General features: G+C 61.9%; 1 protein-coding gene across 1 annotated transcript; it reads right to left on the reverse strand.

Moving 5' to 3' along the window:
- Positions 1-1,490: 1,490 nt before the first annotated feature.
- CCR6 (C-C motif chemokine receptor 6) lies at positions 1,491-2,633 on the reverse strand. Its single transcript, XM_054595045.1, has one exon. It carries the CDS (start codon positions 2,631-2,633, stop codon positions 1,491-1,493), a length of 1,143 nt encoding a protein of 380 aa, XP_054451020.1.
- Positions 2,634-15,345: the final 12,712 nt, after the last annotated feature.

Consider the following 15,345-nt stretch of genomic DNA (forward strand, 5'->3'; position numbering starts at 1 on the left):
GCGCCACAGCCGCACCGCAGGCGCGTCGGGGGCCGCCCCCGTCGCCGTGGTTTCTGGCGCCAGCCGCTAACAGGCTTGGAGGGCCTGAGGTCCGTGCACATCGCGGTGCCCCAGACGGGACGCAGAAGCTGGCAGCTGGTCTCTCTGTCCTGCGCACACCCGTGCGAGGTGGCAAAGCCAGCGCCACGTTTTAATATCCAGGCTTAGAGCCCTAAGAACTGCACTGAATTTCAGAGAGACTTGGTGAGGGCTCAGGAGGACTGGAGAGACTCCCCAAGGACATGTCTGTCAGCATGAGCCGAGCCAGTGTTGCAGCAGGTCATGTTGGTATCTTCTACACGTTTGTCTTTTCATCACATATTTTCCCCCTTACATTCCTGTGTTCACACAGCACTGCCAAACACAGGGTCTGTGAACTCTCCGGAAGTGGAAGAGCGTTGTTGAGACCTGATCCCTCGTTCCCTGCAGGCACGGGGGGAACCACCTTAATTCAAGTCTGCCGCAGATGCCGAGGCGACTCGGGCTGCACAGCCAGCCCTCGGCCACACGCCCTCCCGCCCCACTCAGGAGGCGACAGACGCTCCTTCTACATTTTCTCAGCTCAGTTTCCTTGTTCTTTTTTTTTTTTTAAAGCATTCTGTGTATAAAAAGTTTTGACGCCTAGCGCTTGAAGCGGCACTGAAAACTCCAGTTTCATTATGCTTCGCTAAACAAACCTCCCTGAAGCCATCGGGGTGGTGGCCGTGTGCTGGGGGCGCCCCGTCCGCCCCGGGCCCTCAGCCTGCCAGCCTGCCAGCCTGCCACGGGGAGTCGCCGGCTACAGGGACACGCAGCAAGCTGCCACCTTCCTGCGGGCCGCGCCAGCCCAAGGCGCCGACCCACGGGGACGCTGTTGCTCATGCCCATCCCGCCCTCTGGCCTGCATCCCGGCTGCATGTCATCAGCTCACGCTCCCGAGCCCGTCCTCCCGCGGCCCTTCTGCCTCAGGCCCGCCAAGGGCATCGAAGGCCGGTCCCTGAGCTGCTTCTGAGCAGCAGCCGCAGCCATGCTGATGGGCGAAATCTTGGACCTTTTGCCTAGAATGGGTGCATGAGGGCTTTGTTTGTTTTGTTTTTTCTGTTTTGGTTTTTCAAGCTCCGTGATTTTTTTTTTTTTTTTTAGCTCTGATATGAAGAAATGGTGGCCTATGGCTGCTTCACAAACATTTCTGAAAATGTTCATGTTTGTGGCCACATCCCTCCAATCCCCCATTTCCTGAAGCCTGATTTGAGGGGTGCTGGCTATAAATACCACAGTCACAGTGTCTCTGGCCAAGGAAATTTGGGAAACGCCACGCGCCAAAGCCCACCCCCCCGTCCCCACCCCCTGGAAAGGTCCCCAGCCCTGGGACCGCAGGGAAGACGCCGCTCGCCTCCGCTCTGTGTCCCCCTTCCCACGCGTCTGCGCACCACGCACGTCTGAGGGCTTGTCCGCCCGTCGCCGCGGGGACATCACATGGTGAAGGACGAGGCGTTGTCGTTGTCCACGGCCTCGCTGTTCTGCCGGGAGATGAAGGTTTCTGAGTAGAGCCTGGAGCAGGAGAAGCCCGGAGACTTCTGCCGCCTGCGCACACACAGCAGGTCCTTCATGATCTTCAGGAAGTAGCCCCGGAACTTCTGGCCGATGAAGGCGTACAGCACGGGGTTGAGGCAGCAGTGCAGGAAGGCCAGGACCTCGGTGCAGTTGCTGGTGTAGCCCATCAGCTTCTCCCCGTGGCAGGACCGGTTCATCTTCCCCAGGTTGGCCGCCGTCACCAGCAGCACCAGGTTGTGGGGGACCTGGCAGGCCAAGAAGACCAGCATGACCGCGACAACCACGCGGATGGCCCGGTGCCGCTTCGAGTTCTGAGCGTGCATCAGGGTCTTGACGATGAACAGGTAGCAGAACACCATGAACACCAGCGGGACGAAGAAGCCGAAGAAGAGCTGCAGCCCCAGCATCAGCAGCTTCAGGCGCAGCGGCTCGGGGAAGCCGGTGTAGCGGGGCTCGCAGACGTCGCCGCCCTGCAGGCTGTACTTCTGGTGGAAGGTGAAGGTCGGGATGGAGATGACCGCCGACAGGGCCCACACGGCCAGGCAGATGCCGCGATGGTGCACCAGCGTCTGCGACCGCAGGCGGAACGACTTGGTGGCCTGCACGATGGCGATGTAGCGGTCCAGGCTGACGCAGGCCAGCAGCAGCATCCCGCAGTGGAAGTTGATGGCGTAGATGCCTCTCACCAGCTTGCATATGGCGCTGCTGAACAGCCACTGGCCGGTGGCGTGGCTGGTGGCCCAGAACGGGAGGGTGAGGACGAACAGGATGTCCGCGATGGCCATGTTCAATAGGTACACGTCGGTCATGGACTTGGCTTTCTTATAGAAGGCGAAGGTGACCACTACCAGAATGTTGCCCAGGAGGCCGAACACACAGATCAATGAGTAAGCGATGGGCACGAACAGACTGGAGAAGTCCCTGACCTCCTGCAAGGAGCACAGCAAATTCTCGCTCATGGGTGGGTAGTCCCCAGTGGTGCTATTGTCCTCGTCGCCGTACGGGTAGTCGTAACTCCTTGGTTCCTGGGAAAGGAACAAAGGCAGAGTGAACTGTAGCATGATTTTCAAGGAGCCACAGCAGCCGAACTCATCTGCCCCGCCCAAACAAGGTGGCAACTCACCGCGGTCATTGCGCTGCCGGTCCGGGCGGGGCGCGGGCCTGATGCAGGAGCGAAAGGACTCCGACCCTCAGCTCGCCGGGGCGCTACCGGGAGACGGGTGAGCCTGGCGGGAAAGGAAGCCAAGGGCACCGTGGTTAAGACCCGAGGTCGGGAGCGCCGAGGCTGGAGGGACTAGCGCGTGGAAACGCCCACTCACAGCGGGTCAGCGCCCTCCGGCCGCGGAGGGCTGGACGGCACGTCTTCTGGGCTCTGCAGGCCCTAAGGTCTCTGTCGCGGCTGCATGGAAGCCGTCCTGGACAACCTCGCAAGTGGACGGGCTCGCCCAGGCGTGGGGGCTGTGGGCTGGGACGCGCCCGTGCCTGACCTACAGTGTGAGACGTCGGCCAAACCACAGACAAGGATCTGCACACGCATCTTCACGCACAATTCAACTGCAGTGCATTCTACAAGATTCCCCCAAATGAGGTTTATGGGAGTGAAGATCGGTCCACGATGTTTATGACTTACAGTCCTCACCTGCAAAGAGTTTGCACTACAGTTCAGCGATTTTCACCCAGGTGGGCCCGTGAGGATCACTGGTCGGTCTCTCTTTAAAGTTTGTATGTGAGGGTTATTCTCAAGATAAACTAAATCAGACTCTCTGGCCTGAAAAGCAATAGGACTCTACATATTTTTAAAAGCTACAGCTATGTCCAGCGTACACTCTGCTTAACAGACACGAATCTGCCGGGCAGACACGGCGTAATCCTCAAACACCAGAGGGCGGGGAAGAAGGTCAAAGCCGTCACGATTAGGGAAGGCTGGGCGGACAGACCCGTTTGGGGTCCCTGGAGAACAGCAGCAAGGGTGGCCGGGACCGCTCGGCCGCAAAGGAATGCCGAGCACCGCACGTCTGTGAAGCAGGGCGACCGGCCGGCCGCCGACACGATGGCTGCGACCGTCACTGAGCTCGCGCCGTGAGGGGCGCCGTGAGGGCCCCAGACTGAGGGGTGGGCGCAGCCGCGACCCAGAGTGAGGGCCTCCGAAACCCATCCCTGGAAACAAACTCAGTCAGGGGGGGGTTTCGTTGCCCTCCCCCCACCCAGTCATTTGTCTTTACTTGGTGTTTTCATCCTGCTTTACCATCTGTCAAATACCCTCCCCCCAAAAAACCCCAGCCTAGAATTCTCTGACATCATGTAAATGTGCTTCCTGCCCACTCGCTCTCCCTCCCCCGCCGGCCCCTGCCAGGTGGTTGGCAAAGGTCAAGAAGAGGGGAACAGTAGAAATGCAGGTGCCCGCTGCACGGGCAGGGGTGAAACTGCCCGTCGCCCGCCGCACGTGCCGGGCCCGCCCTCCCTGACGGGCCAGTGTGGGTCCCCGACATTTCAGGGGGAAGCCGGCGCCCCCGCAGAGCGCCGCCCTGAAGGGTTTTCTGAGAGGACTCTTGTGCTACGCGACTCTCGCTCTGCTGCTTCCACAGTTACAGATCGGTGCCCTCGCCCCCTCCCCGAGGCCTGGCTCTGTCACCGGCGGGTGAGCCTGGGCAGCAGCTCCCTCAGGCTCTGAACGCAAGGCTAGGGGAGGCGGGGGTGCCCGCACGTTGCCGTCGCCCGCAGGGCGCGCTTCTCAGCGGGTGCTCGAGGGCGTGCAGAGGAGGCACGTGTAGACCCTGAGTTACAAAAGCACACGAGGAGACACACGAATCGATGAGCTGAGCAGCCTGAAGACGCCGATCAGAATGCGGCGGCAAGACCTGCGCTCCCAGCCGTGAAGGGTCAGCCGAGAACAAACAGCCGGAAAGGCCCACAGGACACAGGCGGTGACAGTGTGCAGACGCAGGCGGAGGACACCCCAGCGCTCTGGGCCCGCCCGGGGGGCAAAGAGTGCGCGGGGCGCCGTTCGGAGCTCAGCGCAGCCCCGGCGCCCACGGGGAGCGGCTTGCAAGCTAAGGGCGCGGCATCACCTGAGCAGAGTGCTGGGAAAAGGACAGATTCATAAAATTGATGGAACAAAAGGGGTCCGGGAATAGTCCCGCACAGAGAGGTCCACCAATTCTTGACTAAAGTGCCAGGCAGGTCACGGAGGATGAAACAGTCTTTTCCGTGAACGGTGCTGGAACGACCGGATGTTCACATATAAGAAAATGGGTCCTTGCCCCATACCTCGCCCCATAGGCAAAAATAAATAAATAAATAAATAATTGAAAAAATTCGCCAAACAAGTTATGGGCCCAGGTGTGAGAGCTAAAACCATAGCCCGTGTAGAAGGAACATAGATCTCTGTGTTCTGGGAATGGAAGAGTTTTCTTATATAAACTACGAAAAGCGTGAACTGTGGAAACCGACAAATCAGGCTTGATTGGAATTTAAAACTCCCGCTCTTTGAAAGACTCTTAAAAACTGGAAAACAAAACCCTTGAATGAGAAATTGGTTTCTGGCAAACTTATGTCTGATCACAGATTGTATCCAGAATGTACAAAGGTCTCTTGCAACTCAGCATCAAGAAGAAACACAACACCATAAGAAACAGGCCAAACATTCACCAGAGAAAACAACGCGCGGATGGCAACTGACACAGGAGAAGGTGTGCAGAATCATTCCTCGTTGGAGACGCGCACAGTGAACCTGCGGTGAGACCTCAGCTCCCTGACCTCCGTCCCGAAGGGCTAAAGTTAAAGCGGCAGCAAGACAGCGCAGGTTGTCGGACCCAAAGTGTGTGTGCGTGAAGCTGCCGGCCCCCGGAGCTCTGCTGCCTCCATGGCGGGAGCGCAGCATCGCTCGCCACAGGGAGCAACGTGGCGTTAAACACGGCCCTGATCTATGAACCAGCGACGGAACACCTGTGTGTTCACCCACGAGGAGTGGAAAGGGAAGCCCCGGACGTGGAGGTCCGCAGCGGTTCGCTCTTAAGGGCCCCGGGCTGGAGGGCCCCGCGCGCCCCTCGGCTGGGGCGCCGCCCGGTGAGGAAGGCGCACCCCGTGCACAGTGGGCAGAACGCTGCTCCCCAGTGAAATGAGTGCGCGGCCGACGCGCCAACACAGTGACTCAACAGCGCTTGCTGGGTAGAGGACAGACGGACGGACCAGCCGCTGCACAGCTGCATGTCCGTGACATTCTAGAAAAGGCAAAACAGTAGTGGCGGGAATCAAACCAGCGGCGGTCCCGGGTCGGGGACGCGCAGAAGCGGCAGAGGGGGCACAGGGTCCTCTGGGTGGGGACGGAGGCGGCTCGCCTCGGGCCTGCGACGGCGTCGCGCATCTGTCACCCCGTCTGAGTGCACGTGGCGCCAAGTGGGAGGTTTGGGGCAACCGCATGGACGCGGCTGCTGGCCCCACTTTCCCAACCGCTCCGACGATGGTCAGCGCTTTGTAGCAGCAACGTACTTGACAGAGACACCTGCCTTTTCCAGATGTGCTACTGCACACCGAATAGACGACCGTGTCGTGGAAACAGAACTTTACCATGTACCGGGAAACCAAAACTGTGTGGGACTCGCCGCGTTCCTGGAGTGGCCTGGAACCAAGCCCTCCGTCTGCCTGTGTTTCGGGCTGGTGACACTTACCCCATGTAACGGATAGGCCCACAAAGTTTAAAAAATAGCTGCCCGCAGTTCCACACAGACGTGCAGGCGGCGGCCTTGCAGGTCAGAGAGGGGCCCGAGGAGGCCTGGGGAGGGGCCGAGGCTCGGGGCGGGGCGGCAGCAGGAAGGGAGGCCGTGAGAGGGGGGCCTCGGGGAAGGCAGGTCGGCGGGAGGGGCGGTGGAGGCTCCAAGAGGCGGCGCCTTCGCTCTGGATCGCGTCTCTCGGGGAGGCCCCGTGGAACCTCCTGTCGTTTATTCTCAGACTTGATTAGGGTGGCAGAACGATCACGAGATCGCCCCCTGCCCGTGTGTCAGCGCCGCCTTGCTGAGGGTGCCGGCCGGAATACCAAGGACACACAAATGGGGACAGCGACAATGTCCCTGGGCGGCCGCGGCTCAGAGCCAGTGCTCCCAGCCCCAGGCCGCAGTCACGTTGTGTGGCTGTCAGGCACTCGGCGTTCCTGGAAGTGACTCAGCTGCCCAGACCACCGCTGCACCACAAGACTTGTGTGAGCCGTTTCAGGGAAATCGCGTCGGTGCCGTGGGCCAGCACGGCCCGCGAGGAAGCCCGTGCACCTGCCACCTGCCGTGCATGGCAACCAGCTCGCACTGTGAGCAGCAGGTGTCAGCTCTTGGGAGAAACCACCTGTTTCTGTTATGAAAGTTGTGACGGCGGAGACATGGAGGAGGTTTAAAGTAGATGCTCCTGGCCCGGTGACTCAGTGGCTTGGAGCGTTGAACCCTCACAACAGAAAAGTTGCAGGTTCCCTCCCCGGTCAGGGCGCACACCCAGGCTGCGGGTTCGATCTCTGGTCGGCCGTGTACAGGAGGCAAGTGATCGATGCTGTGTGCGCGCTCGCTCGCTCGCTTGCTCTCCTCCCCCGCCCCTCCCTGTCTCTCTGAAATCAATAAACATACCCTCAGGTGAGGATTAACAAATAGATATTCCTGTGCCTTCGCTAAGGAGCTGAGAGTCAGCAGTACAGTATCCACCGGGGGTTGATGAGCGGCCGGTGACACAGCCTGTCATCAGTCTGCTGCTCGGTGACCCAACAAACCGATGGCTGTAAAGCCCCTTGAATGGGGGTCTGGCCCATCCCGCTGCCAGGCCCTCACGTCCCTCCCCGCACACGCTCCTCCGCGCCCCCGACCCCACGTCCTCGCCGGGCCGTATCCGCAGGCGCCGCCTCACACAGGGCACCGCCGGCTCAGCTGGCCCTGGCCAGCGAGCCTTCCTTCCCTCAGCCACGCAGAGGAGCACCCGGTACTTCCGCACGGCGCGCTGGTGCTAGGTCCGAGACAGAACATTTTAGCAGGAAAATGGACGCCCCGCATGCGACTCGAAGGGGCCACGGCCAGATGGAAGTTGGAAGTTCAGCAGGAATGTGAAGCGGCTCCTCAGCGCTCGCTGAGCGGCGGGAGGCTTCCCTGCCTCCTGGCGGACTCCGGACTCCGGGGCACTGCGGCGCTGTCGTCGGCCAGCCCGGCCCGAAGAGGGGCTCGCCCCACCCCGGGACCCGTAGCCCTGCCTCCGTGGGGCAAGAGGTCCCCTGCTGAGGGGACCAGGGAGCCCCCTGGGGAGGGGGAGGGCCCGCAGCCTGCGCTCTCTCTCCACAGGGAGACTCCTTCCCGGCGGGGGCGGCAGGAGGAAAGAGATTCGAAGCCGGAGAGGGCCTCTGTCCGCCGCCTCTGCCTCGTCACCATCACCGCAGCTTACGCAACACGGTGGCTTCTGGGGGCTGGGACGGGCCCTCTGCTGACACGCGACATGCCAATGAGAATCTTGGTCCTCCGACCACAAAAAGTGAATTGTGGAAACAGCCTGCCTGAGCGAGGACATGAATCCGCTTTCAGAGACCCCGGGGGCGCGGCCCGGCAGCCCCGGCGGGTGAGGCCGCGCCCCCGAGCAGCTGGGGACCCACGGGGCCGTCAGGCTGCTAAATGTGAGGCGATTTCTCATGGCATTGGTAAATGAACTGTTACAACTTAGAGTCTAATGGTCCCCGGACAGGGACAGCAGTGTGGGGACAGCTGGGGAGGGGTGTAAAGGGGACCAAAGGGTAACAGAAAATGCAATAAAGATTAAAGCAAAAACAAACTAAAATGAAGTAAAGGAGACGTCGAAGGAAAACCTTAGAGTGTAAGCATGAGGCAAGAGACCGCCGCGCCCACCCTGCAGGGCTCAGCCCGTGGCGGCCGGTCTCGGTGGGGGCGAAGGCGGCTGAGGACGGCGGAAACGACTGTGCCTGAGAACGGGCACTGTTTGGCCTTAAAGAGGCCGACCTGCGCGGTCGCTTACGAATGAGGTCGTCAACTACTCGCTGTCATTTGAAAGGGTCGGGGCTCCCACCCCCACCCCCAAAGGTACGGAGACACGCGGTGTGTGGTGGCTGCGGACACGGGATTGCCCGCAGCGGGCAGGCTCGCCAGGGAGGGCGTGGGCCGCCCCATGGAGGGCCGGCTCCCCGCCACGCCCGGGGGCGCGCCCCTGGGGGGCAGGAGGTGGAGACAGGCGGCTCAGACCCTGTGGGCACAGCTCCTCCTGAGGGAAAGGGCGGCCGGGCGGCCATGACGCGCACCTCCCCGCCGGGGACAGCGGCGATGAGGGCCCTCGGCCAGCCCCCCACCCCCACCCCGGGGAGCACGCAGACAGCGCTGCCGAGGGCAGAGGGTCCTGGCCGAGTGCACCGGGAGGCGCCTCGAGCACACGGCGCCCGGGCGTCTCGACTGCCCATCGCACACCAGCCTGGGCTTCGTGGGCTGCTGGCCACGGTCCCCGGAGGGGCTGCCGAAGCTAAGCTCCCGGCAGCTTCCACCCGGCGCCAGGAGACCGGAGCCGGGGGCCTTGGAGAGCAAGGCTCTCGCACGGACTGTCGCGGCGCCTGGTGTCCGCCTGTGACCTGAACCCGCTGCTCGTCAGGAACGAGCCGTGTCAGACAATCTTCCAGCAGGAAAGGTGGCGCATCGGCATGTGCGCCTGGTGCTCGCCTGTGCGCACGGCCGGAGGGCAGGGGCAGGCGTGGTCGTGTGCCTGCCCTCGTGGCCGGGACGCGGGTCCCTGTGCACAACGGGTGCCTCTCAGAGGAGCTGGCTCCAAGGACTAGACACGGGCACAGACCAGCATGTAACCAGGAATCCTGGGGGAGGCGGGAGGTGCGGGTGGAAGGAAGCGGCGGGGAGCGGGTGCGCACGGGGCGGAAGGCCGGCGGCGCCCTCCTCTGGGGCGTCCACAGCACGGCCCGGCCAACGGCTCCTGGAACTCGGCTCCAGGCGCGCCTCAAACTTCCTCACCCACGGCGGTGTCTCCTGGGACACTAGGGACAAGGGACCTCGGGGGATTCATTAACCCAGCCATTAAAGGACAGGCACAGGCGCCGGGCACACACGCGGCTCACCCGCCAGCCCCACCTCCTCGGTGCCGACCGCACGGGCGTGGGCGCGGGAGGGCGGGCCAGGACGTTCGGATCGCGGCGTCCAGGAGGCCCGTTGGCCCCGAGGACTGGATCCAGTCACTGAGAAACGCCCACAACAAAGCCTGCAGGCCCCAAGCGGCCTCCGGATGGGTCGTCGGCCCGTCTCAGACAAACCTAGAGGCCAACTTTGGCCGCAGGGCACGTCTCGGAGAGGTGTCGCCTCCCGTTCAGGGGCACGTAATGATATGTGAGGCCTTCCTGCTCCTGTCGCGTTCAAGGTTTGAAACCACGGGAGTGTACCGCCTTTTCAATGACAAGCACAGGGTTAGAATCCTGACACTCAAACGCATGCAGGGGGTAAACAAGAGCGGCATCTGCCCTTCAGTTGTAACGTCATAAAGATTTTGGTGCCACACGCAAGACGAATGTTGCCTTGAGAAAAACCTCGCAGGGACTTCGTTAGAGCAACACTTCAAACATAGAAGTTAAAATATTCCATTTTGCAATAAAAGAATGTGGCCTACTAGTATCATTTTGGTTAGGTAGACAGTGCCTCAGAAACAGCAAATGGATGGGTTCACTCAAAAGTGAGAACAAGGACCCCTGGGAATCAGACGCGAGCCGTCCACTCAGCGCCACTGAGGAAAGGCGGGCGCCCGCCCCGCTCTGCTCCGCGGCAGCGGCCCCGCCCGGGCCACCCGCCTCGGCTTCAGAGGAGCCCTTGGGACTTGGAGCCTTTGGGAGTCACTGGTCGCCTGCAGGTGACCAGGAACAGGTGGGAAACAGCTTGCGTCCGTCGCAGCAAGCGTCTTAGCTGGTGTCTGTTAATGGACAACAGACCTCGGGGGCAGTTGGCGGGACCCAGTGAAGGGGCGGCAGGTGCCAAGGACAGGGGGGTGGCCTGAAAGGCAGGGGGGCTGGGAGGCGAGCCCCAATTATCGACCCTTTCAGCCGAGGGCAGCCTTACCGAAGAAAACTAAATATGGGAGAGAGTCTTTAATATTCTTAGTGAAATACCATCAGCGAAGAAATTTGTGTTAAAATTTTAATGTAAACAAACCTAATCACAAGTTTAAGTTTGTTAAAATTTAATCAGAAGACTCATCATTTGTGCTTACTTTCCTAAATAGTGATGATCTGCAAGATAAGAAATAAGAACAAAAAGTGTGTGTTCTGTGTGTTTATATCCGTGTATGTGCATGTGTTAGTGTGCATAGGTGCATGCGTTGTGTTTGCACGTGTGTCGCATGTGCATGTAGGTTGCGTGCGCACGCACATGCATGCACATGGGTGCGGGCGGGTGTGTGTGTGCTGGAGGTTGAGTGCTAAGCACTTTCCGGGCGCCGGGGTCGCGGGTTTCCGTCCGTCCCCCCGGCCCACACTGCGAGAGGTGGGCGGCCCGCCCACTCCGAGACGGCGAGGCTGCAGCGCGCCCCCCACCCCCGTCCCGGCGCCCGGGCTTCCACCCCCTCACACGCTTGACTCCAGGGCCGCCCACCCCCACCCCCACCCCCCGCCAAGGGCTGCGAAGCTGCCCCAGATCGTGCGGGACACATGCCTTTCAAACCCGTTTGCAGAGGTGAGACTCACACGCGCTCGCCTGTGTCCGACAACGGCGCGGTCTCTCAGTCCATCCGAATCGCTGGGCACGCAGGGCTTCAGACTTTTTTAGAGAAACATCGGCAGGGCTGAAACTGTAGGCTGGCTTCCTTCTGCTTTTGAGTAAAAGCGGTTAACAAAGAAGTCAGAAGGTTTTTTCCAGTGATTTGTATATAGGTTGGGTTTTTTTTTCTCTTGATTTTGGTTCCTTTTGCTTCTTTGGAAGCCAGCTCTGACATTGTCTTCTTTATTTGCAGAAAGTACCTCTTTAACCATTTTAAGAACCACTTCAATTCAGACCTGGCATTTCTCTTGTTGCAGTGCGACCTCGGCCCTAGCCAGGCCTGCCCCCCCGGTGGCTCTGGGGGTCTGCGGCAGACTCTCCTGAAACCACCGTGTGTCTTTCACGGCCTCAGACGCCGACTTCATGGAATTTGTGTCTGCGATCAGAGCTTCTCCTGCGTCGCACCAAGCCCCATAAAAAATGTCCCCCCGATCGATTCCCCTTAGTTTCCCTACGAACCCTTCCCACGGATCGCCAGCCACCCCAGACACCTGCCCAGGACCTCGCTTTGCATAAATCACTTTCTGCATCGCCTCCAAAACATGTCTTAGCCTCGCTCTCAGCGGCTCCTGCTCCCTTTGTCTACTCCATGAAACAGAGAACTGCGATTCTCTCCCGAAGCACAGCCCGCGCCCCACCCCAGAGCCCGCACAGAACGCACGCTCTCACGGTCCCGGCCGCCTCGGGGGTCGGCAGACCCGCGGGCAGCTCAGCACCACCGGGCCGCCCTGGAAAGGCATGTGTCTTCGCCCTGGCGTCTCTGCACAAAGCAGCCCCATGTCCAACGGTCCCAGGCGAGGGGCCCGCGGTGCCGAGACGTTCTGAAGGCAGGGAGGGTGGCGGGCCACGCTTACCTGAGGCCATGCCAGGACCCACGGCTCAGTCACAGCCCCGCCCGGCGGTGCACCGGGCTCCCAGGCCACGGGTGGGGTTCTGAGAACAAGACTTCCAGGGGTCATTAAGAAAAGCGCAGTGAGAGGCTAGAATGGGCCAGAAGCAAATTGCTGAATTACCACTTCCTACTTAAAAGAAACGCCTATTTGCTCAAATGCAGATGGTTAACCATCTATATCCTGTAGGTTATAAAGGAATCATATGACTCTCTGGCACGCCCTTCAAGCCAGCAGCCCCATGGATGGGCCAGGGGGCCCGGCTGGGACCCCAGGTGCAGGACCCAAGCAGCCGCCCCCCGCCCCGTACCTGGCCGTCTCCGCCCCGCTGGCCGGGGGGACGCGGCAGAGCCAAGGGAAGGCCACCCGAGGACCGTGGTTGGTGCGCACCCGGCCGGTCTCCTACCCGCTGCTGTCACAGCGCCCGCTCTGGGGGCGGCCGCTCCGGCCTCCGAGGGTCCTGGGCCGCTGGGCCGGGCCGCGTCCCGTACTTCAGACAGCCGCCGGCGTGGCTCTTCCTAAGGATGAGCGCACGCCGTTGTGACTTTGGTATCAAAACCAGACTGTGAGGTGCCAGCCGTTCGCCGGACTTACTGTGGCCGCCATTCCACAATGTGTACGGAGATCGAATCATTACGTGTCCGCCTGAAACCGATACAGCGCTCTCTGTCAATCACGCCTCCAATAAACCGCACCGGTCCCTACAAAGCAGTCCATGTGATCTTTATGAGATGGTGGGGGACAACCGGACCCCTGGCCTGTCACTAGATACAACAGAGGAGGGACAGAGTCACTGACTTGCTCAGGGATGCATTTTCAGATGCAAGTAATTGTAAAAAAATTATTTGAAAGAATCATTAAGGCACTAGCGACCCATTAGTGTGTGGCGAGGAATCAAGTCTCGGGAAATACCACACGTGTTGCAGCCCCAGGGGCCAGGGAGCCACCAACAGCAACCGCGGCCGCCGACGCAGGGCCGCCTTTCAGAGGCAGAGTGCAGAGCGGCGGGGGGCCAGTGTCCCGGGGCGACCCACAGCCCTGCCTCTTCTCGGCCCCCAGATGGGAAGGGAACCTGAGGGGACCTTAGCCCTGGACCCCAACTGGCTCCCGGGCCTGCCGCCGCCCTGGGCCCCGAGGCTGCCTCCTGGGTCCACTGGCCCGCACGGGGCCCGGGATGTTCCGGGTCCTGATGTTCCTTCTGGGTGTCTCAGGGAAATCCAGCCTGCCCTGCCTGCCAAAAGTGCCTGTGCAGAACGCGACGCACGCCCGGCGCCACGCACAGAGACGCCTCGGCCGCTGCTCAGCTTCTGCCTTTCAGGAGCTTGCACAGTTGGGACGTGGCGGCGCGCGCAACCATGTGTCCTGCAGCACCCGCTGCGCGGGGCCATGTGCGATCTGTCACTGAGGACGCGGCACTGGGAGACTGAGGAGTGTCCCCCTCCCCCGCCCCATCTGAGGGCCTCCGGTCTCTGGGAAGGAGGAGGTGGGGCGGGGGGGCGGGGCTGGAACAGAAGCTCCGTGGAGGGGCCGGGCTGCGTGGGAGCCCGTGAGCGGCGCTGGGCCCCGGGCAGGGGCCCAGGACAAAGAGGAGAAGAGACAGGGGACCGGAGTGTCCGTGTCAGGGAGCAGAGGCAGGGTCGGCGGCGGACGGCGGTGCCCGTGGCAGGCTTCCGGGCGCTGGGGGCTGGCACCTGGATGTTCCCCTCGGTCTGTCTCATTGACCCTCCCCGACAAGCCAAGGCGGCGGCCTCAAACTGAAACTCGGAGACAAAGCAACTTCCTCAAAACCCACCGCCTCCGAACCTGAAGGGCCGAGGCTCCCAACCACGCCGTCCGATCCCCAGTGCGTGCCTCTCTGGGACGAACGTGGAGAGGAGATGCTGTTGGGGCGCCCGTTGGAAAAATTGGGGAAGACCAGGACCAGGGAAGAGGGAAAGTGATGCCGAATTTTCTGTCTCGGCCCAAACAGGGACAGCCGGGCTGCACGTTTCCTGCTAGGTTTCTGACTTGTGTGTATGGAGAGAAGCTATAGAAACTGATCTGAGGGGAAGGAAATGAGTCTCAGTTAGGCACACAGGCTGGGAGGGGACGGGGGCGCGGGGGGGCTGGTGACACCTGACGGGCCTTCGGCTGCCCGTCAGCCACAGGTCAGACTTTTTTCAGGTTAACCTCTGGGTGTCCGTCTCCTCCCTGACGAAAGGGAAAATGAGAGGCTGCCGAGGAGCCGTGTGAAGATAAGAGGCACACAGGGCGCGTCTCCCCCGCAGCGGCTGGCCCTCAGTCGCAGCGGAAGGCGGCGGCGATGGCGGCGGTGATAGCGGTGGCGGCGGTGTTGGGGGGATGATGCCGCTGATCGTGGCGACCGCTGCGATGAAGCGGACGGTGGGACGGAGGTGGTGACGGTGCTGGGGCCTCCGAGGGGAGCTCCGGCAAGAGGCGCAGAGACGCGGCGACACCCGCAGGCTCGGCACTGGAGCCCCAGCCCTGCAGGCGCGAGCGCGGCGCGGGTGCTGAAGGGGCCCAGTCCCAGGACACAGAGCAAGGAGGCCGCCAGGGCGAGGGGCGCCACGGCAGTGAGCGCGGCTGCCGTCCGGCGTCGGCGAGGAGCCCCGCTGAGGAAGAGAACGGCCTTATTCTCAGGGGCACCAAAGGGCGGCGGGGGCCACAGGGCACGAAGGTACAAGGAGACGCTTCCGCTGGGACGAGGAGGCGGCCCGGCCACCCGCCCATCAGGGACTCAGAGTCCCCGAGCCTGTGGCCGGCCCCTCCCTCCCAGACGGGCCGTGGGGCTCCGGCTGCGGACGGGAGAGCGGGGGCGTTGCTCCAGGAGCGAGGAAGGGGAGAAGTCGGGAAGGTCCGCCCGACCTGAGATGTGGGGGCCAGGACACAGCGGCAGCGGCAGACGGGGGTGCTGGGCGGGAACCTGGAGGCGGCTCCCGCCCCAGAGCCTCTGGGAGGGCTTGGGGCTGAGGGGGGCGGCGCGCGAGAGTGTCCTGAGTGTCCTGTGTCCCCGACACGGCCTGGGAAGGAACACGCTGGAATGGGGGGGGGGTTGGCTGGGGAGGGAGAACCGCAAGGAAGGTCGCCCTGCACCCTGTGGGTTTCACAACGAGCGGCCTGCT

The sequence above is a fragment of the Pteronotus mesoamericanus genome, unplaced genomic scaffold (assembly GCF_021234165.1).
Source record: "Pteronotus mesoamericanus isolate MK-2021 breed Mesoamerican mustached bat unplaced genomic scaffold, CSHL_Meso_final contig_134, whole genome shotgun sequence".
In the NCBI taxonomy this organism is placed as follows: Eukaryota; Metazoa; Chordata; class Mammalia; order Chiroptera; family Mormoopidae; genus Pteronotus; species Pteronotus mesoamericanus.

What these genes read in the sequence shown, in the direction of transcription:
- CCR6 (XM_054595045.1), bottom strand. Translation starts at nt 2,633, where the DNA reads ATGCTACAGTTCACTCTGCCTTTGTTCCTTTCCCAGGAACCAAGGAGT.